This window comes from Gracilinanus agilis, chromosome 4, assembly GCF_016433145.1.
Source record: "Gracilinanus agilis isolate LMUSP501 chromosome 4, AgileGrace, whole genome shotgun sequence".
In the NCBI taxonomy this organism is placed as follows: Eukaryota; Metazoa; Chordata; class Mammalia; order Didelphimorphia; family Didelphidae; genus Gracilinanus; species Gracilinanus agilis.
Genome location: NC_058133.1, coordinates 204,230,585 through 204,256,199, shown reverse-complemented (window position 1 = coordinate 204,256,199; position 25,615 = coordinate 204,230,585). Strand labels below are relative to the sequence as shown.

The window sequence follows — 25,615 nt, the reverse complement described above, 5'->3', positions numbered from 1 at the left end:
TGCCTACCCTTACCACTCTTCCACCAAGGAACTAATACACAGAAGTTAAGGGTTTAAAAATATAAAAAAAAAAAAAAAAAAAAAAAAAAAAGTAAATGAATTGAGTTGTAAAGGGGACATCTGGTAAATGACCACTCAATTATAACATAAAAGAGAAATAGCTTCTCCAGCACAGGGGTTCTTAACATTGGACTCATGGCAGTCTGGTGAAACTGATGGACTTCTCAGAATACTATTTTAAAATGCATAAAATAGAAGTAACAGGATTATGAAGGAAACCAATTATACTGAAGTTATCAAATATAAAAAAAAGAGATCTGAAGACTTTTGCAGAAGGTGAAACCAAGTTATTACAGAATGAGAATCCTAGATACAGAATCTTTCCAGTGGATCCTTAGAAATTTAAGGAAATGCCTCAAAATTACCCCAGATGTAGTCCCCAAAGAGGACTGGTGCTCTAAGATACAGGAACCCAAAGGAAATTCATGTCTGGATCTCCAGTAGCACTGTCTCATTGGATAGGTGATATAATGAACTCAGAAGGGTTAAGTAACTCATCTATAGCCACAAAGCTAATTAAGGATTCAATCTGAAATCAGGTCTATGATAACTGTAACAAGTATAAAGGTTTTCCATTGCACTGAGCTCTAACCTTCATAACTGTGGTATAAAATCTAAAATGATGAAAAAACAGAAATTTTTTCAATCAACAAATTTCAAAATAGGAGTGACTTTTCTTACTTCCCAGACTAAATTATCAACAAAACCTGAATTGTAAGATCAAGAAGGTGCTGCAAAGATGATCTATGCTTGCACTCTGATAGATTCATTTGTTCATTTTTTTCCCAAAAACAAAAAAACCCCAATGACCCAAAAATTGGTTCAGTATCTTAACTCTAATACACAGTACAATGATATGGTTGAAAATTTGTTGCAAATTAACTCCTTAGAGTTTACACATTTCAAGATTCCCACAGAGTAGAAACACAGAAGGAAAATATGATTGATCACATGGTTTAATGGTTATATGACTGGGGATGTTGACTTTGAATGATCACTCTATTGCAAATATTAATGATATGGAAATGGGTTTTGAACAATAATACATATAAAACCTAGAGGGATTGCTCATTGGCTCTGGGAGTTGGGGAGGGAGGAGAAGAGGGAAAGACCATGAATCATTTAACCATGAAAAAATATTCTAAATTAATCATTAAAAAATTTAAAAATTAAAAGAAAATTTAAAAAAAGATTCCCACAGATGATGTTTTTCAGATGTTAAAGTGACAGCAAGGCTTCCATTAAGACATCAGGCCAAGAAAGCAGTAAAAGAAGAAAATCCTAAAGCACTTTGGAAAGGAGTACTTAGTGGGCAGCTGGGTGGCTCAGTGGATAGAGAGCCAGATGTAGAGATGGGAGGTCTTGGGTTTAAATTTGGCCTCAGATACTTCCTAGCTATGTGATCGTGGGCAAGTCACTTGGCCCCTAATGCCTAGTTCTTATCACTTGTCTTTCTTGGAATCAATACATTGTATTGAGTCTAAGACGGCAGGTAAGGTTAAAAAAAAAAAATGAATGCTCAAATAAGAATTTTGGATAAAAAGTAATTTTTCAAACTGAAAATTTCTGGTCTTTAGATTCCTTAAAATATTCCACGTGAAGATGACACAAAACACTGTGATCACATAGATCCTCTATTCATATAAAAAGGTACAGAAATATAACACTTGTTAGGGTATCACTCATTCCATTGTCTAACAAGATGAATTCCTCTCAGCTTATGTTTGGGGAAAGGGGTTTGCGGTATTTGCACTGGATCCAAACTCGATACATTGTCAGCTGTTTCCCTCGGTTTACTTGGAGTCGATGATCCACCATGTTCTGAACTTTTTCCAATCCAGCAGTAGTAAACAGTGTATCTAGTTCATCTGGTTAAGGAAAGATAACATTGGCAAAATTGTTCAACAGAAAAACATTCAGTACATCATACCTCATATTAACATAAACTCTTATGATGAAATACTTGCTCTTCCTTCCACAAATACAAACATTCTAAGTCAGTGGTCACCAAAAGTTTGGATTGTGCCTTCCATTATAGCTTATTTACAAATTAAACATATGTAATACTGCAGTGTTAACTTAAAAAAGGATGAAAGACAATATAATGCTTGACTTCAGTGGCAAGAGGGAGCCCCTATAATAGGGGAACGACAGGGTCAGATCTACCTTTTAGGAAAGTCACTTTGGCAGCTAGGTGGATGATAGCTTAGAGAGGGGAGAACCTAGAGGCGAAGAAACCAATTAGGAGGTTACTGCAAAGGATAAGGTGATAGGTAGTGAGGACTAAACTAGGGCTATGGTTATATGAATAGTGAGAATAGGACAGGTGAGAGAAGAGTAGTAAACAAGAGTGGTGGAACTGTAAGTCAGGAAGATCTAGTTCCTAGTTCATTTCAAATGCTACCTATGTGACTAGAAAAGTCATGTACCCTTTTTGTGTCTCAGAGCCCTCATCTGTAATATTAGGAGACTGGATTCAATGATCTCTAAGGTCCATTCTAGCTCTTTACTGATAGTTCTTTGTGGAGCCAGAAATGATAATATTTGGATGATGATTGGATATGTGGGATGAGAGAGTCAAGAGTTGGAATTTGTTCTGAACCTGAGTGACTAAAAGGATAGTGGGTCCTTAATGCTATTAGGGCAGTTTGGAAGAGAAGCATGCCAGACATAGTCAGGGTACAATGTCCTTTCTCCTTATCTCCCTTCATTCCTCCAACTTAAGTTGACCCAGCCTCAAGGGGCTGCTAGGCAGGAAGAACAATATGCCTGCTCACACATGAAGAGGCCAAACTGGGAAAAGGGTAGATGTGGCTTTTTAAAAACAAGCTCCACAATGTGTTATCCTGAAGAGGGTGGGATGCTACCCATCTTGCCCATATATACCCATCTTAAACTATAGTCTCCACTTTGGAGACTACTGCACTAAGTTTATCCTTATTTGGCTGAAATTAGAACTCTGAAAATATGTAAAACTATGAGTAAACACAAGGGCAGCGGGGTGGCTCAGTGGATTGAGAGCCAGGCCTTGAGACGGGAAGTCCAGGGTTCAAATATGGCCTCAGACACTTCCTAGTTGTGTGACCCTGGGCAAGTCACTTCACCCCCATTGCCTAGCCCATACCACTCTTCTGCCTTAGAACCAATACACATTATTGATTCTGAGAGGGAAGGTAAGGGTTAAAAAAAAGCCAAAAAACCATGAGTAAACTCTAAAAATGTGCAAATCTTGTATAAATGCATCTGCTGTGATTATAGTAAAGTAAATCTTTATGTGGGTAGAGAAAACAGAGCAACCAAAAGGGGGAAAAGACAGTTAGAGAGAAGGAAAAATTAGATAAGAGGAACAAGTTTTTTTAAAAGGTCTAGAAGAAGGAGCTGAAGTGGAACTGTTTGAAAGTTGAGGGTATGCATTGGTGAGGAATTCAGAACACTGTCATTGCAGAATATAGGAGCTGTAGCCCAGGAGCCTACCTTAACCAAAAGCCTGGGACCAAGAGGGATAAATAGGCCGAAGAGACAGTTTTCAGACATGTTGGAACCAGAAAAATCAAACAGATATGCCTATTTCAATTCAATTTAGCAAAGATTTATTAAATGACTACTATTTGCACTGTGCTAAGTAATAGATACAAGGACAGAGAGAACAATCTCTGCCCAGGAAGAGCTTACATTCTACCTGAGGTTGAATCAATTAAACAGGTAGGTACATACAATGTAACAATGAGAAGGAAGAGAATCCTAACAGGGGAATAAGAAAGTTTTTTCATAAAAGGTGGCAATAAACAAATGATTCATGAGATGTAGTGCCAAGCAGAATCTGCAATTATAGCATACAAATCAATGTCGTCACTTTAACTGTCTAATACTGCAACAAAAGTAGTTATTTATATCCCAAAAGGCTGAAAGAAAGTTATAATGTGCTATGAAGGACCTGGCATGTGGAATGGGAAGGTTAGGGTTAAATTCCAAGGTTCAAGTTTAAAGAAAATTCTCCATGTTTCCTTAGCTGGTGGTGACAGGAGAGACCCGTGGCAAACATGGTAAAACTCCAATTTAAAGGTATTTTACTGAGGAAGTACTAGGCTTTGAATGCTTTCACTATATTTATGTGAGTGTCCCTATAAAAGCATATCTTTTTTAAGTAGGGAAAAATACAGCAGAGTAGGATTTATGAGGCCATTGGAGTCTGATAGGTCAAAGTACACGAAGGGGTCTCTGTGAAGAGTCATACTTCTAAAAGCAGGAAAGAGACCTTGAGATCTCGTAGATAAGGAAATTGATGCAAGTCGATGCAGGTGGAAGGAGGAAAAGTTTTTTCTGGCCATTTGGAGGACATAGTTGCTGAGTTTCTGACTATATCATGTCCCATGACAGGCTGCTTGTGCATTATCTTTCAGCTTAGGGTTAGGGAGCTGTCAAACTTTGTAAAAGGAGAAGGCAATGGAGGGAGTTAGCTGCTGTTTTGTGTCCTCCTCCATCTTGATTTTCTAGGGCACTGATAAAACATTTGGGGGAAAGGGAATGACTTGAGACAGAAGGCTGAAGTAGAAATAAAAATTTCTTAGAATGGTAGTAGGGTTAAATGTTGACATCTCATTCCATTACTGCAACCACTTCATTAACTATGGGTTAAGGATGGCTGAGAAGTTCTGGGGAGCATGAAATATGCAAACCTAAAATTGTAGCCTTGAAAAAAGAGATACTTCATTATTGCTCAGGTAATAACTTAAAAAAAAATAGATGCCTATGATCACAGGGCATCATGTTAGCTAATACAATGGGAATCGAGTGATCCCCATTGTATTAGCTAGAGTGATTTCTTAATAAAATTAAGAAAAATCAATAATTTGAGGGCCCAAAGCATGACTGATTAATACCTGTTGGTGATACAGGGTATATGTGTGGAGAAAGGGATGGTGAGAGCAAAAGGGAAGAAGTGTATAAATAGGAGGAAGGGGTTACGTAGGAAAGGGAAGACTGAGTAGAAAACAAGAAAAGATGAGTCTGAGGAAAAAGAATGAATTGATGGTGGTAGGAGGAGCACATAAAGCTGCTTAGGATGACATTTATTAATAACAGTGGCACAGAATGCTTCACTTTGGCTCTAGAATGTTATTCTACTAGAAAAGATCTGTCAGCATACATATTGGTCTCTTCTGCTTTGAGTTTCTGGGTCATTAAATAATTCTAAAAGTTAAGGTGTCCTTTTTGGGAATATTTGCAGAGAATATGAGGTCTTTGTAAACCAAGAGATTAAAAGAATCTTATGTATGACAGAGTAAAGTTGAAGACATGCCATACCTTGTGTAAAGAAGTAAACTCTGGTACCATCACCTCTCACATAAAAATTTTCAGACAAACACTGACCTGTGGAAAAGATTGATATGTTGAAAAGGTCATTTAGCAAATGTTACTCTTTTCTATGAAGATACTTGATTATTAATAAATATGCAAGAAGGTATTTTTCCTAGGCAGAGAATATCATTCTTTTTTTGACTACACAGAGTATTCCAAAGCCCCTGCTATCTTTGCCCTACAAAGACAAAGACTGACTCTAGAATAGAACAAACCAGTAGATATAACTTTTTTAAGTGTACAAAAATACCTGTTTTGAATCGGAGCTGAGCCAAGTCATAACGGCCATAATCTCGCAAGAGAATCATCCCTCCAGGTTTCAGAAGATAGCTTAGTCGGGTAATGGCATTCTGCATCCTGGGAGAATGAAGGCCCGAAGAGGAAGAAGAAAAGGAAAGAAGGAAGGAAATAAAGAAAATTAAGTTCTCTCTCATGATGGGCTATTCTCTTCATTCAACACTTTAAAAATTATAGTAAAACTCCTTAATAACAGTGGCATAGGAAGCATTCTGTGGTTTTAGCTTTTGTCCCTGATCTAGTCAGAATTCTCTGGTTGCAAATGCTTCCCAAACACACCTGTGGAACCAGGAAACATGAAAGATGTTAGAGGGTAACTAAATACTTTCCTAGCATCACACTCACTTTGGTTTTTCTGATTACTTACATCTTTTTTTTCCCCATGCTTACATGATTCATGTTCTCTCCGTTTCCTCTTTCCTCCCCCCTCCCAGAGCTGACAAACAATTCCACTGGGTTATACATGTATTATCACTCAAAACCTATTTCCATATTATTCATTTTTGTAATAGAGTAATCTTTTAAGTCCCAAACCCCAAATCTTATATCCATATATAAACAAGTGATAAAGCCTATGCTTTTCTCCTGCATTTCTATTTCCAGTTCTTTCTCTAGAAGGGGACAGCCTTCTTTCTCATAAGTCCCTTGGAATTGTCCTAGATGACTGCATCGTTATTAGTAGCAAAGTCTATTACATTTGATCGTCCCACAATGTTTCAGTGACTGTGTATAATGTCCTTCTGGTTCTGCTTATGTCACTCTGTATCAGTTCATGGAGGTCTTTCCAGTTCTTACAGAAATCAAGCAGTCCATCATTCCTTATAGCACAATAGTATTCCATCACCGTCATATACCACAATTTGTTTAGCCATTCCCCAGTTGAGGGATATTCCCTCATTTTCCAATTTTTTGCCACCACAAAAAAAGCAGCTACAAATATTTTTGTACAAACAGGTCCATTCACCATTAAAAAAAATCTCTTTGGGGTACCAACCTAGTAGTGGTATTGTTGGTTCAAAGTGCATGCATTCTTTTAAAGCCCTTGGAGCATAATTCCAAATTGCCTTCCAGAATGGTTGATGATTACTTATGTCTTGAACTACATAACCTTGATTACTGATCTCTTAATTTGACCTCTGAGGCCTCCATGTTATAATTTATCTTGATTAACTCTTTGTTTCCTAAGTTTCTGGCTTGCCACCAAGAATGCCAATCTTCTTACCTTCTACTGTTATACTTGACATTTAGACCCATGATATACATTTAACCATTATTAACTACAAATTCCTTGGCCTCTTCTGGTTTGAAAGATTTCTAAAACTTGAAACGACCATCCCAGTGCAACTATCAATAATATGGAAATAGGTCTTGATTGATGACACATGTTAAAACCAGTGGAAATGCGTATTGGCTCACCATCACAGTTCTACTGCAGTTTTCCAAAGGGATAAAATGAGAAAATTTAATGCTATCTAATCAGTTTAAGCTTCAATCCAAAATTAATGCTTTGATAAAGAGAAATTAAATTAATTTAAAATATCTAAAGTTCAATTGTAGAGTACCTAAGAGATCAGGAAATGCTACTCTTTGAGGTTAAAATTTTTAAGAAACCATAAAGAATGAAAGAAATGAACTATCTACAAGAAATAATTCCCCCAACAGTAAAGTTTGGAGGTATGTAAATGAGATTAGGATTAGGGTTTAGAAAGCAGCCAAAATATGATACAATCAAGGGGAAACTATATACACTTAGAAGTGAAAGTCCTCCATTACACTGTTATGATCATAATGAATCTGGAGTAGAGTGGTCAGTTCTGGGTGTCACATATTAGGAAGGATATTGAAAGGTCCTGAATTGATGCCATAGAAAGACTGGATGAAGGAACTGGTGATATTTAGCCTGGACAAGACTCGGAGGAAACACGGCACCTGTTTTTAAGCAGCACTTACTCTCTCCTATGTACCTTCTGCTGAGGAGCTCACATCTTTCACCAAAAGAAACTGATGCTATTCACTGAGAGATCCCTGTTCTCTCTTTCACATTTCCCTTAATATTGTCCCTCATCATCTCTTCCTTTAGTCTTTTTTAAAAAAACTTTACCTTCAGTCTTAGAATCAATATTGTGTATTGGTTCCAAGGCAGAGAGGTAGTAAGGGTTAGGCAAAGGGAGTTAAGTGACTTGCCCAGGTTCATACAGCTGGGAAGTATCTGAGGCCACATTTGAACCCAGGACTTCCTTCTCCTAGCCAAGGACATCCCCTCAACATGTTCACTTAACCCCATCATGTTTCATCTTCACCATTAGATTGTACATCCCATAATCAACAACAAGTACTGGCTCTTTCTCTGATGCATATAAACATGTCCATATTTTTTTTTTCTTAAAAAAAAAAAAAAATCCTTACTAGATCCTGCTAGCTATTGTCCTGTATCTCTTTTCCTCTTCTAAGGAAAAGTCCTTGAAAAAGGCACCTAGAGTCAATGTGGTGTCTTCACTTCCCTCTGCAATCTGGCCAAGATCAAATTCAACTATACCCAACATCTTCAAAGTTATCGGTAATCTCTTATTTGCCAGATCTGAACAGCTTTTCTCAGTTCTCATCCTTCTTGGCCTATTTGCATACTTAACATTATTGATCCCCTCCTCTCTAGGTTTCTATGGCACCGTTCTCTCCTGATTTTCCTTCTGTCAATTTCTCTGCTGGTTCTTCTTTCATGCAAAGCCAACTGTGGGTGTCCTTAAGGTCCTCTCTTCTCTTTTCCCTCTATACTTTCTTATCTGGTAATCTCTTCAGCTCCATAGATTTAATTATCATCTCTATGAAGATAATTTTTAGATCCATTGAACCATTTCTACATTTCTTTCCAGAGCTATAGTCCCATGTCAGCAAATATCTATTGGTTGTGGAGAACTAGATATATGCATCCCAAATTCAAAATGTCCAACACTGAAATCATTTCTTCCTCCTCCAATCCATTCTCCTTTTCATCTTTCCTATTATTAGTGAAGACATGATCATCCTTCCAGTGACCTAAGTTCACAACTTTGGTATCACCTCCTGGATACTGTACTATGGTGATCAGAACTTGCCAAAATTCTTCACCTGAGCATAAATTCCTATCATCCCTTATCTTCCTATACCTTCTCCCAAGCCTATATACTTCATCCTCCATCTTTCAGAGGTTTCTCAGGCCATTACTCCTGCTCCTCTTTTCTTCCAGTCCACGATGAAATGGCTCTTCTCTTTACACATACTTTTGATCCTACTTCATCCCATCTTCTTTAGTATATTGTCTTTTCAATCTTTACTGGTTTTGTACCTGCTGTCTTCAAACACGGTCAAGTCCTCTCCATTCTTAAAAAAAGATCATCACTATACCATCCTACAAGCTTTCATCCTAAAACTCCTCTCCCCCTTTCAGCCAAACTTCTTGAAAAAGCTTTCCACATTTGTTGCCTCTACTTCCTCTCTTCATTTCTTAGCCTTTTTGCAATATGGCTTCTGGATTGAATGACATAATTCTCTCCAAAGTTAACAATGACCTTTAAATCGCTAAATCTGGTTGCCTTTTCTCAGGTCTCATCCTTTTTGATCTCTGAGACTTTGCTATCATGTTGGATACTCTATTCTCAAATGGTTTTCCTTTTACCTGTATAGACCATACCTCAGTCTACTCTGCTTGCCTCATGATCCATATCATTCTCCCTAAAAGTGGGTATACCTCGAAGCTGCCATTTCTCTACACTGTCTTGGTGATCTCATTAATTACTATAATTTAAATTGTCATCGCCATGCAGATGATTCAAAAATTTATATATCCAACTTCAGTGAGTTTCAGTCTCACATCAATAGATTACTGTACATTTCAAACTGGATGCTCCAGAGACATCTTAAACTTGAGATGCTTAATATTTCTTTCTCCTCAAACTCACCCCTTTTCTACATCTCCTATTTTCTTTTGAAGTCACCATCATTCTTTCATTCTTCTAGTTATGTTACTCTAGAATATTTTTGTTCACTGAACCATAAAACCAAAGAATTACCGAATCCTGAGGTTTTTTTTTTCTTCCATCTTTATTATGTCATTATCCTCTCCCTACTCATATAGTTATACCTTAGTTCAGGTCACTATCTCTAGTGGACTATGGCAAGGGTCTAATTGGCATCCAGTCCATCTTCTGCAGATCTCACCACATGGCTTCCCTACCAAATAAAAGGCAGTAATTATTAATTCTAGTTCTTCCATTTGGCTTTTAAGAGCCTTTGCAATCTGGCTCAAAATTATCTTTCCAGCTTCATTATTCTATCTTTCTCACAGCTCTTTTTCTTATCTCTTTTCATACCTCTTATGCCTGGAATAAACTTTCTCCTTGAATCTACCTCATGGAATCCCTCACTAGTTTCAAGACTCAGCTCAAGTATTAACTTCTATACAATTACTTTTCCAATCCCCTGAGACCCTAGTGCCCCACCCCTAACTACCTTATATTTCACTGCCCTATATTTATGTTGTCTGTACTTATGTAGATATACGTGTTATCTCCTCTGACTGACTATAAACTTCTTAAGCTCATGCACTGTTTCTTTTTTTTTTTATTTTTAATCTGCAGTGCATAGCATAGCATCTGGCCTAAAGGTGAACTTGAGACTAAAAACACAAGCTAGAAAGGATTCCATTTCATTATTCCAAATAATCCATAAGTGTTCAAAAAAAAACATGACTATAATAATCAGTTATCTAAACCTGAACTGGCAAGTATTTAGTTTTACCTATATTACTTGGATTGCCCTTTGGGGGCAATTCTTATTAACCAGGAGAACGGACCAGATTTTTAAAAAAAAAAGGCCTGGATAAGCCTTAAATAACAGACGTGAATGTATTTTGTGTACATAATCAAAGAACATGATTTAAAAGAAATCTGGGAATTCTCTTTTTGGACAGTATATTAAAAGCTTGAACCTAGAAGTCAAACTGATACAACCAAAATATACTGACCATTTTTTCAGCAAATAATATCTGTGATTGGAGACATACAGGTAGACAGCATAACAGAAGGCACAACCCATAAAGCAATCTATAGTTTGCTTTAAAATAACCAATAACTTGAGTATAGTTCTCCATCTAACTACTCTATTAGAATTTTAAAATAATGTGACTTTTAGTTTCATAGACAAACAAGACAACTTAGAAATTTTATTGTAGTATTTTTAGCATAAAAATCTAGGGCTCCGAGTTGAGGGATTTATGATAATAATAGCTAACACTTAAATATTGCACTTTTAAAGATTTGCAAATCTACTTTACATATTACAGTTTGCAACTTTCCTCATCAGTTTCAATATATTGCAGGTTAGTATAAGAAATTAAATTGGAATTTTTTTGGAGTTTTGTGGAAGCCACAGTTGACACACAAAGGCCAGTGGACTACAGAAAAAGTTCAGCAACTCAGAATATATAGACTATGCACAAATACTTAACCCAAATTTTGTAATACAGTTCTATAAACTTCCCATAAGAGAAAAAGAAAAAAATTCAGACTTCTTTTCTGATACAAAGGCCAAAAAATTTTATATGGACTTTCCAGACTGCAGGCATGTTGTGTCCTTAACCCCTGTGAATGTGGAAGGAATACCTGTATTTCATTTGACCCTAAAAATAACCATTATGAGGTAGGTACTAATATTATCTCCATTTTTACAGATGAGCAAATTGAGGCTGAGAAGTTAAACAATTTACTCTGGATCACAAGCTAGTAAATGTATGAGGCATTTCAACTCAGATCTTCCTGACTCCAAGTTTGATATTCTATCTTTAACAATGGTTAGCTGCTTGATTTATTTATTTTTTTAAAAGTCTATGTAGGTAAAAAAAACACTATAAACTTCTTTTTTACAAATAGGTTTTTATTTTTTAATTACATTTAAGGAGAAAAAATATAATTAAATTAAAATTACAAAGATCCTCAACAGGCCAATTCTTTGTAATATTTTTTTTTAAACCCTTGCCTTCCATCTTGGAGTCAATACTATGTATTGGCTCTAAAGAAGAAGAATGCTAAGGGCTAGGCCAGTGGTTTCCAAACTTTTGTGGCCTACCGCCTCCTTTCCAGAAAAAATATTACTTATTATCACATATTATCACCGCCCCCAAATGCACCTGTGGAGCGCTGCAGCACTCACCAGGGGGCAGTGGCGCCCACTTTGGGAATCCCTGGGCTAGGCAATGGGGGTTAAGTGACTTGTCCAGGGTCACACAGCTAGGAAGTGTCTGAGGCCAGATTTGAACCCAGGCCCTCCCATCTCTAGGCCTGGCTGTCTATCTATTGAGCCGCTCAGCTGCCCCCTCCTTGTAATATTTTAAAGCATATTAAGATACAGAGACGTAGATGGCATAGTTGAGAGCTGACCTCTTGGGAAGAAAATTCAATTAAAAAACCTTGAATGTTATACAAGTGTATGCACCAGGTACCTACAATAGGTGTTAGGCATTCAAAGACAAAAGTCAAAACAGCTTCTGACCTCAAACAATTTGCATTCTGTTTTGGACAAACATACTACATGCAATTAAGCAAGGAAATGATATGGTCAAACCAGTGCTTTAGAATATATGAACAGGAGGGACATTGGAGGCATGGAAACTGATGGTAGATTTAATCCCTCTGACAAGTGAATAGATATAAGGCTGAGGAAGAAAGAAGAGACATCCAAGTTTGCAAATTTAGAAGGCTGTGGGAATAGTAGTGACCTCAACAGAAATAGGGAAGTTTTGACAAGTTAGGTCTTACATGCTTGTTGGTTATTTTAGTATTCAGTGGATAAGAAATAATGTTGCTGGACAAATGAATAGATAAGAGGGAAAAGAAACGAGATATTATGAGGTAAAATAAACAAGACAACTGAATGGATACGGGAGGTGGAAGAGACCAGAGAGTTGAGGATGACATGATTTTGAATCTGGATGACTAAGGGCATCCCAGATGGAAATGGGGATGTTAGGAAGATGGAAGCTTTAGGAGGAAAAACATAACGAGCTCTGTTCAAGTTCTCTATAACATACTAATTATGGGCATGTCACCACCCCAGGGCAATCCTCAAAAACCTTATGTAAGATACAGAGAAGTTGCTGATCTGCAATTGTGGTTTCCACACTCACCTCCAACACTGACAAAATCACAATGCCAGACCAAAAACTTAAGAAATTTCTTAACCATATGTCCAACAAAATATTGAGCTCAAAGGTATATCATTAGGAGATAATTTTATATTATTTTCCTCTGTCTCTGACTAGGTCTGCCTGAGCCCTGAAAATATCCTAAACAAGTAGCTGAACTCCAGAAGCAGAGATTTTATTTATGGCACTTTAAGTACCTTGCCATCTTTGCAATATCATGTTTTCCAAGTGATTATGTTCACAAGTGCCATTAGTCAAAAATGCCACATGACTTACTATATAACCTATAGTAATCTACTCCACAAATTTAGTCTGAAAAGCCACTACTCAAAAATTGCTGAATTAAAAGTTAGTGGGTAGTAAGGGAGCCATATAGCCTATGAAAAAAGGCATATGAAAAACTGACTTATTTTCTAATATAAAAAAGGTAGTCAAGTTAGTTTTTCTCCCTTCATTTGTTCTCACGGACAGAGATGACTTTCAAATTTATATAACTAGCTCTACCTGGATGTTCTGCCAGTACCTTACTCACAATGTCCAAAATAAATTTGAACTTTTCCCTAAAATTGTTCCTTCTCTAAACTTTCCCATTTTTGTTGAGGGCACTACTATTCCCACAGCCTTCTAAATTTGCAAACTTAGAATTATCCTTGTCTCTTCTTTCTTATTCAATCTTTATATCTAATAAATTGCCAGAGATTAAATCCACCATCTTTACAAAATGGGACTGAGAATTAAGGAGGTTAATATTGCAAGGGTCTGATTCATGGCATTTATCTTAAGAATGTGTAGACAGGGGGCAGCTGGGTAGCTCAGTGGATTGAGAGTCAGGCCTAGAGACAGGAGATCCTAGGTTTGACTCTAGCCTCAGACACTTCCCAGCTGTGTGACCCTGGGCAAGTCACTTGACCCCCTGCCCACCCTTACCACTCTTCCACAAAGAGCCAATACACAGAAGTTAAGGGTTTAAAAAAAAAAAAAAGAAAAAAAAGAATGTGTAGATAGATCCCCTAAAAAGCTGTTTCAGCCATTCTTTTCTCTGTTCTTTGCAGATTAAAAATAAACAAAACTTTTACCTTCTGTCTTAGAATCCATGATAGGTATCTAGTCCAAGGTAGAGAAGTGGTAAGAGCTAGGCAACTGCAGTTAAATGACTTGCCCAGGGTCACACAGCTAGGAAGTATCTGAGGTTAGATTTGAACCCAAGATCTCTCTAGGTCTGGCTCTATTCACCGGGCCACCTTACCTGTCCCTCTTAGCAGATGTTTTGTTTCCTATTTGACCAAGAAAATGGAGACCATCCACTGTGAGGTTCCTCACTTTCTCATATCTCAATATCTCTCTTGGCCTATCTCATACCCCTTTATATTTATTGTGGAGGGAAAGATGGTACCCCTCCTTCTGAATGCCAGCCTCTAAACATGTGCCCTCAATACTACCTTCTTTAGGAGCTTACTCTACCAATCATTCTTATCTTTAAGCCTTTCCCTCTCTATTGGCTCTTTTCCTACTGCCTAAAAAATGCTTGAATCTGTATCAAATTTTAAAAACTTGACCTTGTCATCCACTCTGGCTCTCATCCAAATTATCACCTCCTGTCACTTCCAAAATCCTAGAAAGAAATACTTACACTTCCTTTTTTCACTTCCTCAGCTTAACTTCCCAACTCTCTTCGATCTGGCTTCTGACCCAACCACACTAATGAAATCTCTTTCTTCCAAGTTACCAACAACTTCTCCAATGCTACATCTGATGGGTTTTTTGTAGTCCTTATCTGACTTAACATTTATAATTCTTCAGACTGCTGACCACTCTCTTCAGGGATATTTTTTCCTCTCCTGGCTTATATGAACACTGCTCTCTAGGGTCCTTCTACCTGACTGTTCCTTCTTAGTATCCTCTCTGGGAAAATCATTCATTTGATCTTCTACTCTGTCCCTGGTTCCCTCCCCCATTCTTTCTTCCTTCAATTGTTCCCAAGGGTTCAGTTGCCATCTTTCTATCAATGATTCCTAAATTTACATATCTAGTTCTACTGTATACTTTGGCAGTATTCTACCCACTATGTTTAAAATGGAATTTATTTTCCTCCTAAATGTGTTCCTCATTCCCATTTCTGTTAAGGATTCTACCATTTTCCTAGTCTTCTAAATTTGCAAACTTGCCATTTTGTCTCTTCTTTTTTCCTTGACTGTTGTATTCAATTGGTCATTCTGACTCTACCTTATCTCATACCCAACCCCTACTGTCTGTTCAAAACAGTAATCATTCAAGTTCAAAACCATGTTATCTCTTACCTAGAATACTATCATGCCCTCCTAAATGCCCTATTTCTAAATTTTCCCTTCTTTTCTAAACCAATAGCCAACAAAATAATCTTCCTAATGTAGAGGTCTGACCATGCTATTTCCCTGCTCAGAAATATGAAATGGCCCTCCAGTGCCAATAGGATTCAAACTCATTCTGGCTTTTAGGACCCTCCAATGGCTCTCACCTGCCTTTTTAGCTTTATGTTATATGAATCCTCTTACAAACCTTATGTTCTGAACCAAACTGGACTTTTAGTTGATGTTCCCTGAACTAAACACTTCTTTCTACCTCTGTGTCTTCCAAGCTGTCTTATATAATGGGCTGAACCTTCTCCTCATTTTTACCTTTTAGGATACTTATCTTCCTCAAGATTTAGCTCAGGTACCTTCCTCTAGGGAAATTCCTTCCTTGATCACTGAGGTTATTAGTGCTTAATCTCTTGGATTTTCCTCATTTGCTGTACTATCATCAATCCCACCCTCCTGTCCAAGTGAGACATAGGCTGCTTATGGGAAGAGACTTTAAAAAAATTCCACTCAATTAAAAAAGCACTTATTAAGTATATCTAGTACAGTACCTTGTACTCAGTAGGTACTTAATATCCACTCAATTGCTGAAGATGAATTTGATTGATGGCCAAGTTTAGCCCTAGGGAAAAATTATGAAGAAAGGTTGATGCCTTCCCATTTATCCTATTTTATTCCTGAAAACTTCCCCTCTAACTACTCATCCTACTCTGTCTTCTATTAACTAATAATCAAGAGAATTAGGTTACTATAGTAGAATGAAACCATTTTGGGGGAAAGGGAAAATGTTATGTATTCAGAAGGTAGGTCAGAGGTAGAGGGGTTAGAGGAATTATGAAAAGGACTTGAGGGTATACATAGAATCCACTCTAGCATTAGTCCCACCTTTTTACTTTGCTGGCAGCGGAGATTCAGAGGAATCTTCTGCTAATTAGGGTGCCTCTGACCACATACTTGCCAAAGGAATTGATCAAGTTGACTCATACCAAAGAAGCTTCTTTTGAAAAGGGAGGATATGTGTATGTGTGAAAGAGAATGAACAAGTGAATGTTAAGGAGTGGGAGCGAGGGGAAGAAACAAATCTATATGAAGGGCTGTTATGGAAAAGACACTGGTCATCAATATCTCATTTCTGTAGATGACTGAATAGGGTAACTGTGATTAAGCCATTTTGAGAGTTTAATGAAATGATATCTAACTGATGTAGGTAACTCCGTTTCTCCACTTTCTCCACTGGTAACAACTCTGCAATTTGAAGTTTCAAGAGAGTTATTTGGGTCACTGATAGGTTAAGCACCTTGCCAAGTCTGAGTATCACATGGTCAGCTTGCACTGAGAAGACAGACATGATCCTGGATCTTCCTGACTCTAAGGCTAGTTTTCTATTCACTATGCCACACACTATTTCTAAAGGTATACGATGATAATGGATCCTATTTAGATAGCCCTACAAATTGCTTTATTCATATGCTTAATATGATTGATGATAGCAAAAGGCAAAGTTTTAAGGACTGAATTATAAAGAATGCACACTTTAGGGGCTTTGCTGCTTCCTCCACGATTCCAGGGGCAGCTAGAAGAGACAAAGGACAATTGCTAAGAAATGCTCGTTGCCTCTACAGATAACATGTGATTTATTTTCAATCGAGAGGCTCAAATATGCTAAGTTTTCTACAAATGACATGATCACTGAGCATTTTTTCTTTGTGACCCACCAAAAAATTTATTATTTCAGAAAGATCTAAGACTTACTTGTCTGGGACAATTGATGAAAGGACAAAGATGAGAATAATGATATCAAGACTCTCTCTGGGCATCGGGTAACTCTTTTCCTCATCACACAGATCATGAACGAAGGCATAACATCGAGAAGGATCATACTCTGAATTTGTCTGTAGCAACATTTTCAAAAGGGACAAAAAAGTTGGAAATGTTAATAATAATCTCAAGAAATATATCTTGTAGGAAATGCAACAATAATCTGCTGAAAGACTGTTTTAATGCTTATGTGGATAGGGAGTAGATCTATGGTTTCATTGGTAAAGGTAACTCCTAGGCGAGTAGACTACCAACTAAGGCAGACCAGCATTTTCTCTGCAAATTACAGTATTAAGAGTGTGGTCTAGAACACAGTTAAGTGATTTGCTGAGGGTCACAGAACAAATACACTTGGGAGGAGAGACTTGAACTTAATTAAGTCTTTCTAGTTTGAAGGCTGGCCCTCTACTGGGCCATGCTGTCTCTCTCTAAGGCTTAGAAGAAGTGTTTTGTTTGCAACTTATGGAACTTAGTAAGGTATAGGCTAAGTATGAAATTAATTGAAATTACATGAAATTAAATGAAAATTGGGAATCCCCAAACTAAATCCCTTTAGCACCATAATCTGATCATTTAAGCCAATGCTGCACTTGACACAACAGGAAGTGAGAGCTGGAAAAAAAAGATGATTACTCAATAAAAGAAACAGTGCGAGGGTCCAACACACACAGGTCTAGGGGTCTGTTGGAGGATGACAGCATCAACCAAATGAATTGAGAGACAGTCAGAGTTTCAGCCAGGCATCACAGAGACTACTCTGATCGGGCTGGGGCTGTCTTTATTTTTATATGCTTCAAAGATTATACATAAGGTTGGCATGGAATTTCATTTTCGACATACATCTTTTCTTGGAGATAATGAATAAGTCATACATTAACTTTTACTAAATTACAAAATTGTTCAATGTTCCATAATTATTCTATTTTCTTTGATTAAACAAGAGATGCAAAGCTTTGCAGGAAATGTTCTCATCACAAAGACAGCTGGTAATTGGGTCAGAAATTATTCTTCCACCCATCTGTGAGGTACAGGACATGTGTTTCAGCTAAGAATAATGGTTCTTTACATTTTATTAATTAAGCTAAGAATGGTTATTCTCTTTATTCTAATTCATTACACAATTAATCAATAGTTATTCATTACACTAACCAATTACACAATTAATCAGACTTCAAAAATACAATTATCATAACCCAGTCCAAATATTATTCCAATAACAGCCTTTCATTTTTCAATATTTTTCAAAGGTAAGTTTAACATGTTCTCTAGGCCATGGGGTTAATAAAACAGTCCAGTGTAATAGAACGTGTCAGCCTTAACTTGGAAAGTAACTTTTCATCCATTGTCCTCCCTATTTTAGCATTCTGGTTCAGGGATCAGAGGGAGCTTGGAAACAGTCCTGGCCTGTTATTAAGCCAGCTCCTGTACATGGAAGTGAAAAATCCAAGAACAGTTTTGTTGGGGTTTTAGAATCTTTAGCATTAACTCACTATCTACTGGGTTGTTATGAAGTAACTTTTAGGGGAATTTCTGTATCATTACATGTAAGAGTGGGATTTTCCTGGGAGTCTATAGAGGCTGTAGGCAGCCTTCAGCTATTCTTCTGTATCTCCCTGGGACTGAGTAGTGTTATTGATCATTATAATTACAATAATAGAGTGTATTAGTAAGAGAGTGGTCACACAGGGGAATCTGAGTAGGTATTTCCATCCTCCCTAGGATTCCCACCTGCGACCATGTCAGACATGGTGGGTTTGATAACTCCTGGCAAAACAGGACACATATTTCTTAGGATACTAAGAATACACATGAAAACATTCAAGGTTAAAAAAGGTTGACTTGTTCTTAGTCTTTTAAATGTTTCTACCATAATATTCACTAAGAAAATCATCTTCTATATAGCAAATATAGTTATTTAACTGTCAAAGAAAGTTAAGGCACCTTTTATTACTAGACTGTATTATTCACCTGTAAACTTTTTTTTTTTTTTAAGCCCTCACCTTCTATCCTAGTATCAATTCTAAGACAGAAGAGTGGCAAGGGCTAAACAACTGGGGTTAAGAGACTTGCCCAGGGTCACCAAGTTAGGAAGTGTCTGAGGCCAGACCTGAACCCAGGTGGTCCTCCTTATTCTAGGCCTGGTGTTCTATCCCTTGTGCTAACTACCTGCCTCAACTATAGACTCTTGAAGACAGGGACTATACTTATTTATTTTTGTATCTCTCTCATGAGTATTGAATATAATAGGTACTCCTAATAAAATTTTATTAGGTTAAATAAACCCAAATCACCAAATTTTAGAGACAGATATATAGAGAGCATTTGGTCCAAACCCTACCTTTCTGAGTGAAGGAAACTAAAACTCAGATAGGCTGGCACAAAGTAAGTGCTTACTAAATGTTTATTCATTCAATGATCCAAGTTACACAGTGAGTTGGTTAATAGCAGAGATAGTCATGTTCTTTTTATGGCAAAACATTCTGGTCTTTAGCAAATGAGGGTTCTAAACTACTATGAAAGGAGTTAAGCAGATATTTATTTTAGAAAGAACAATAAAACCCTTTTTATTTTTAAGCCTTAATATAAAGAGAACATAGCAAAGTATTTAACAGATTTATCTGTTCCCTAAGAGCAGGTAAAAATTGCTGACATATCCTACTTACCTGGACAAGATCTATAGCTGTAGCAGAAAAGTCACAACAATATACAAAGAGTCCAGGGTCACTAAAATAAGCACAAGAAATAGAAGTGACATGTTTTTACTCTCAATTGCTAGAATGTTAGACATATTTCTAGCCAACACAGTGATGGTGAACCTTTTAGAGACAGAGTGCCATCCCCCACTCCTGCCCACCCAAGACTGCATGCTTTGTACCACCTGCCCTCCCCAGTCACCTTACCCCAAAAGGGAGGAAATGCTCCCATTAGGCTGGTGGGCAGAGGGGTGGTGAAGTGAAGAATGCCCTTGGGCAAGCATGGAGAGGGGGAGGAGAGTGGTCCAAGCATTCTGCTCCCCTCCAGCTCTGCTGCATGTAAGCTGCTCCCTTACCCCACAGGGGAGGGAGGAAACTCTCCCACTGGGCTACTGAGCAGAGAAACAGTTGAAGTGAAAAAAATGTCCTCAGGCACAGTGGAGAAAGGGAAGGGAGCAGCTCAGCCCAAGTCCCTCTGCTTTTCTAGTAACAAACTCTAATGGGCAATGGTGTGAGTGCCCACAGAGAGAGCTCTGCATGCTGTCTGTGGCACAGATGCCCCAAGTTTTCCATCACAGCAACAAACAATCATTAGTCAGAGATAGAAGAGTAACATAAAGTAGAAAAACTGGCTAAAATTTTCACTTATCCTTTTTCCCTTTCTAGAATTTTAAGAATCAATATATCTGATAGTATATAAACTACTCACTATCAATGCTATTATGTTCTATTCTGATTAAAATTCTTGTTTTATTTTAGGGTATTTGGTGAGGTATAGGCTAAATAAGAGGGTAAGGGAAAACACTTTAAATTTAGTGGAAATTTGGAATTCCCAAGCTAAACTCCTTTAGCATTTTAATCTGATTGTCTAACCCAATGCAGCATTTGATGCAACAGAAAGTGAGAGCTGAGGCCTTGGGTCTTGAAGGGCCATGTTAACTTATATGGTAGACACACTATCAGAGCAATTCTCTTTAGGATGTTTGTTCAAAATATTACATACCTATAACTTACTAGCTATTCTAAAGCAATCTTTTTATCACTTCACAACAGTTGCAACTCAATGAACAATTACAAAAAATCCATTTACTTAAATTTATAAAATGCTAACTGTTCAAACTCCTCATGCTCCAAAGGCATGAGAACTTAAATGTTCTGGGGTCTATATATACTTAAAATATTACAAATCATAATTAAATTATGATTCCTTGCTCTCTTATATTTGGTTACATCTAGTAAATTCTTAATATGGCTATATATTTCGTACTCATGCCCAAATGCTTGTTTTTTTTCCTGTAAAAACTTCTATCCTAGCTATATGGCAATAATTCAGTTTATCAATCTGATCTTGACTTGATGTCTTGGAGGGTAGTGGATGTCTATAATTTTCTTTGTTCAGCTAGTCCCTTTTTATTAAACACATAGTGAATGTAATTTAAAAAACAACTCAACAAACAAAAAACATCAGAATGCTAGTAGAATATGTTCCAGTCATGTCTGTTATTATAGAGAAGAGAGAATTATTTCTAGGAACTGGAGCACAGATAATATGTGAGACCTGACAGGACAGAAAATAAAAAACTGGAGGAAAGAAGGCTCACTCCTTATGGCAAATAGGGAAGGGGTAAAATAGGAAAGAATCTTTATCACCTCCACTTAAGGGACAGGATCATTAAGTTAGCTGTCTAGGATAAGAACTCCTCTGGAAGGTCTTGATTTGGGGAAAGGGTTTGTAAAAAATGATTTGACTACTATAAGCCTACCTATCTTATTTTACATATTTAAAAATGTATTTCTGAGAAGGGGTCCATTGGCTCCACTAGACAGCCAAAATGGACCTATGACACAAAAAAAGGTTTAGAACCTCTGCTCTAGAGGCATTAGATATTAAAATAATACTTTAATTTCTAGATTGGCTAAAACTACACGAGAGTATTAAAAATATACTCAGTTCCTAGCTCTTTGTTGTCACATTTTAACTTACTTGTTAGTATGTAAAATCGGAAAGACCGTGTTTCCCACACCACAGCCAACCTGCAGAAAGAAGTGTTATTCATAAAAAAGTTTCCAGTTATTTGCTTGATTTACCCAATACAGTTACAAAGTGCTTATAAAAAGTTGCTTTCTTTTTTTTCTCATCCCACCCTTTGACTTCTAGCAGATTTAATTACCATTTCTAAAAGGTGATTACTAAACTACAATTTGACCTTACTTTAGGCATGGAAAAGCAGACCTAAAGTACAACAGTATGCACTCTCTAAGCAAATGGAGCTTGTACAGAATAGAGTGAAGTTCTTTCACTTTATGGAACCAATAAGAGTTTTGTGCTATACAAAATTGGTTCTAAAACACTATTTTTCTAATAACTTTCATTACATAATCAGAAATATAGTCTGACAGAGAAAAAGCCTAAAAAATTAAATTGAAAATTTTTTGACAAGTATTTCTGGACTGTCCTGTGAACTGTTAGGTAATGGAAGTTCTTATACTACATAGACTCCTTCTTAATCCTAGAACCACACTTCAGTCACTGTTCAATTTTAGACTGAAGAAATTTCACCCATGCTTGGGGAATAGTTTTAAAATTAAGCTATTAAAGTTTTAATAGATTAAAATTCCACTAAGATAAAAAAAAAAGAAGAAAAGAAATCACACTAAAAAGTTTGGAAAACAAAATATATTTCTATATATTTGTCAGTAGTTTATGCCAGAGTGGAATTACTCTAAAATTTCAGTCTGGTCCTATCTAGAGAGTGATATGAGGATCAATCTAGAGTAGTCAGTCTGCTATTATCTGTAGTATACCAAGCACAATAAAACTTTCATTATTAAAAATTTTAAACCTGATGCATGAGTTACCTCTAGAATTCGGTAGGTAGATGAGGACCCAGGAAAACCATCAGTGTTTATATCCAGATGACAAGTATTCTGAATTGTCTCATCTGTGGGGTGCTTCTGCTCTTTATCATCAAGGCTATATGAAGAAGTCTTGTGCTGCTCTTGAGTATTAGATACTATTAATCCAAGTCCATTGCCAGAGTTTCTGTGTTCAATTATTTCATGGCCACTGTCTTTTAACAGCAAATTCTTTAGGTTGCTTTTGTTCTGGCTAGGAGTCAGTTCAGGAAATTCAGTAAAAAGCCAGTGTCTATCTTTGAAAAAACCATTTTCATGGATTTTGTAGAAGTTATTCCAGTATTTGTGTGCATTAACCTCATAGTCAACTATAAAAGAGATAAAGGCAATTAAATCTATCTTCCAAACATTTTATATCTAATTTAATTAATTTACTTATGGACATAAAAAAAGTCTCCCCAACATTGTTTCAATGATTAGATCCCCAAATTACTTCAGCTTTTTAAAAAAAACAGTTAAACTTTGGCTAAAAAGAAAAATGCTATTGTGAAATTTTAAAAAGTTACTGAATCAAAGGACAAGCAAGAATTAAGAGACAGTGAAAGCTATAGAGAAGGTACTTTTTCTTCAGGTGTCTGGCCTTAAGATTTGGTTTTCTATCCAATTACTAAATATATTAGCCAAAGGATATTGTACTGATATGTTTTTTCTCTATTCTACTCTTTTTTTCTTTACTTCGTTTCATTTCCATCTTTGAAGTAGAATTCTCTTAACCCATCTGACAGAACTTTTCCAGGGAAAAGCACTTACATTCAACTTCCTTCTGGGGGTTGCCATTAAATGCCAGCTCCAAAACAACATTCTATTATCCAACAAATTTAAAAGACTTCAAGGACTCTGATCAATGCACACAAACCATGACTAAAAATTAAGCACATAGGACAAATATTTTTGGACAAGGCCACTTGATTATCCATATTTGTTATGAGGATTTTTCCTTTGTTATTGTTCATTGGGGAAAGGGGATAGGGAAGAAATGTTCTTGATCCTATTTTCTAAGGATATTTCGATTTTAAATCTCTTCAGACTGGTACTCAAGTTAAAAAAAAAATACCCTTTTCCCTTAACTGGCTGGAACTTAAAGGCTTAATAAATAAAGGCCTGTTGGAGATTCCCCCACTTCAAAATCCAGGTAGGTACATACAGAAAACATATTTTCAAAGTAGATTGTTCAAATTACTAAGTAGGTCAAATCACATTAATTTGTATCTATAAGCAAGGCTAAAGAGAACTCCACAAAGTGCAGATTTCTTTGTATCCTTAGTGCTCAGCACAGTCCTTAACAAATGCTTATTAACTGAGGTTAACTCAAATTCAATTGGGATAAAAACTAAAGTTGTGATCCTTAGGACACCAAGGCTAATTTTTTTTTTTTTTAGTACAAACACAAAAAACAAGTAAATACAACCTGCCAGAAGTTTCTTTTCTAAAGCAAATGATTTGCCTGGACTAGAGCTCTATCATAAGAATAAGCATGAATTAGCCCAGAAACACCAAACTCTGCAATACAAGACTCCCAAATACTCTCAAAACAGATTAAAATATAAGAAATACTTAACAAAATAAATAAAATTACACTATAATGAAGACAATGTTAATGGGTTACTTTCTTTTTTTTTTTTTTTAACCCTTGTACTTTGGTGTATTGTCTCATAGGTGGAAGATTGGTAAGGGTGGGCAATGGGGGTCAAGTGACTTGCCCAGGGTCACACAGCTGGGAAGTGGCTGAGGCCCGGTTTGAACCTAGGACTTTCTGTCTCTAGGCCTGACTCTCACTCCACTGAGCTACCCAGCTGCCCTTACTTTCTAAGTCAATATGCAGCTTTTGGGGATTTACTGGTTCCCTTTTCTATCTGAGTCTGACATCACTGACAGTGGATAGGACACTTGTTTTGGAGTCAGAAAGCCTTAGACTCAAATTCTGCCAGATACTTATCGACAGTGTGACAAGGGCAATTCATTTCCTTTTTCAATGTCTATTTCCTTATCTGTAAAATGGGAGGAGGAGGGGTGTAAGATTCTATGTCCTCTAGGTGCCTTTAAGCTCAAAACTAGGTTTCTCTAAAAAAGAGATACAATTCCTAAAGTGTAAACTGCTTTAAGAGGAAGTGTGGGGATGACAACAATGTAAAGACCAAAAAAGAATGCATAATAGGAATATGATTTTGAGAATTCAAAGGAAGAAGGAAGCAGAGGAGAGACTGGTTCAGGGAAAGCTGGGTCTAGGGATGCAGCACTTTAATTAGGCCCAGAAGAGTACCGGATTTAAACTGGCCAAGGGAGGGGTGTGCATATGTGTGGGATTTTAAATGGCCAAAGGGTGAATGTGTGTGCGTGATTTTAAAGTGTTGTATGGGTAACTGGCATGACCAAAGACACACTTAAACTAAGAGTATGATCTTCTCCCGCCCCTGCCCCTACTCTTCTAAGTTTCATGACGCTCGGGGAGTCCTAGCTCTAGGGCCTTGGGAATGAGAGGCCAGCCAGCACCTTGCTTTTCGGGCGGTACTCGCTGAGCGCTGTTCTCTCGCACCCTCCTCTCCGCTGCTGCCTCCTGTTCTTCCGACCACTCCACATTGTCCCTGTCAGAGAAAAGCAAACAGATGGTTCGAGGACACACAGGGGAGGCCCCTCCCCGCTCCTTCTTGCAGGTCTGTGGAACTGTCTGACAATGAAGGCTTCCTGGAATGTTGGGATATGACCATCAGCCACAGAAGGACGGTCCGGAAAGCCTGACGGACTACTCCATAGCGAAGCTGGGGAAAAGGGAAGTCAGGGCTAGAGGTTGGAAAAGGGGAGGAGTAGGGATGGAAGTGGGCTGGATGCTGGGGAGGCAGCTGGAGAAGCTGTTACCAGGCATTATGGTGGAAAACTCGGGCTGGATCATTCAAGAACCGATTCCCAAACTGTACTCTCTTATCCCTGGTAGTAGCGGAAACATTTTCTGGACTTGAGTCAGCCAT

At 37.3% G+C, this 25,615-nt stretch overlaps 1 protein-coding gene across 1 annotated transcript; it reads right to left on the bottom strand.

The window, feature by feature from the left end:
• Nucleotides 1–1,552: 1,552 nt before the first annotated feature.
• METTL2A (methyltransferase 2A, methylcytidine) lies at nt 1,553–25,615 on the bottom strand. Its single transcript, XM_044673447.1, has 9 exons — nt 25,506–25,615; nt 25,143–25,234; nt 22,596–22,960; nt 21,721–21,770; nt 19,707–19,767; nt 16,978–17,117; nt 5,669–5,775; nt 5,365–5,430; nt 1,553–1,928 (listed from the first exon to the last, which is right to left on the bottom strand). The coding sequence occupies exons 1-9, from the start codon at nt 25,613–25,615 to the stop codon at nt 1,774–1,776; spliced, it is 1,146 nt and encodes a 381-aa protein (XP_044529382.1). The 3' UTR covers nt 1,553–1,773.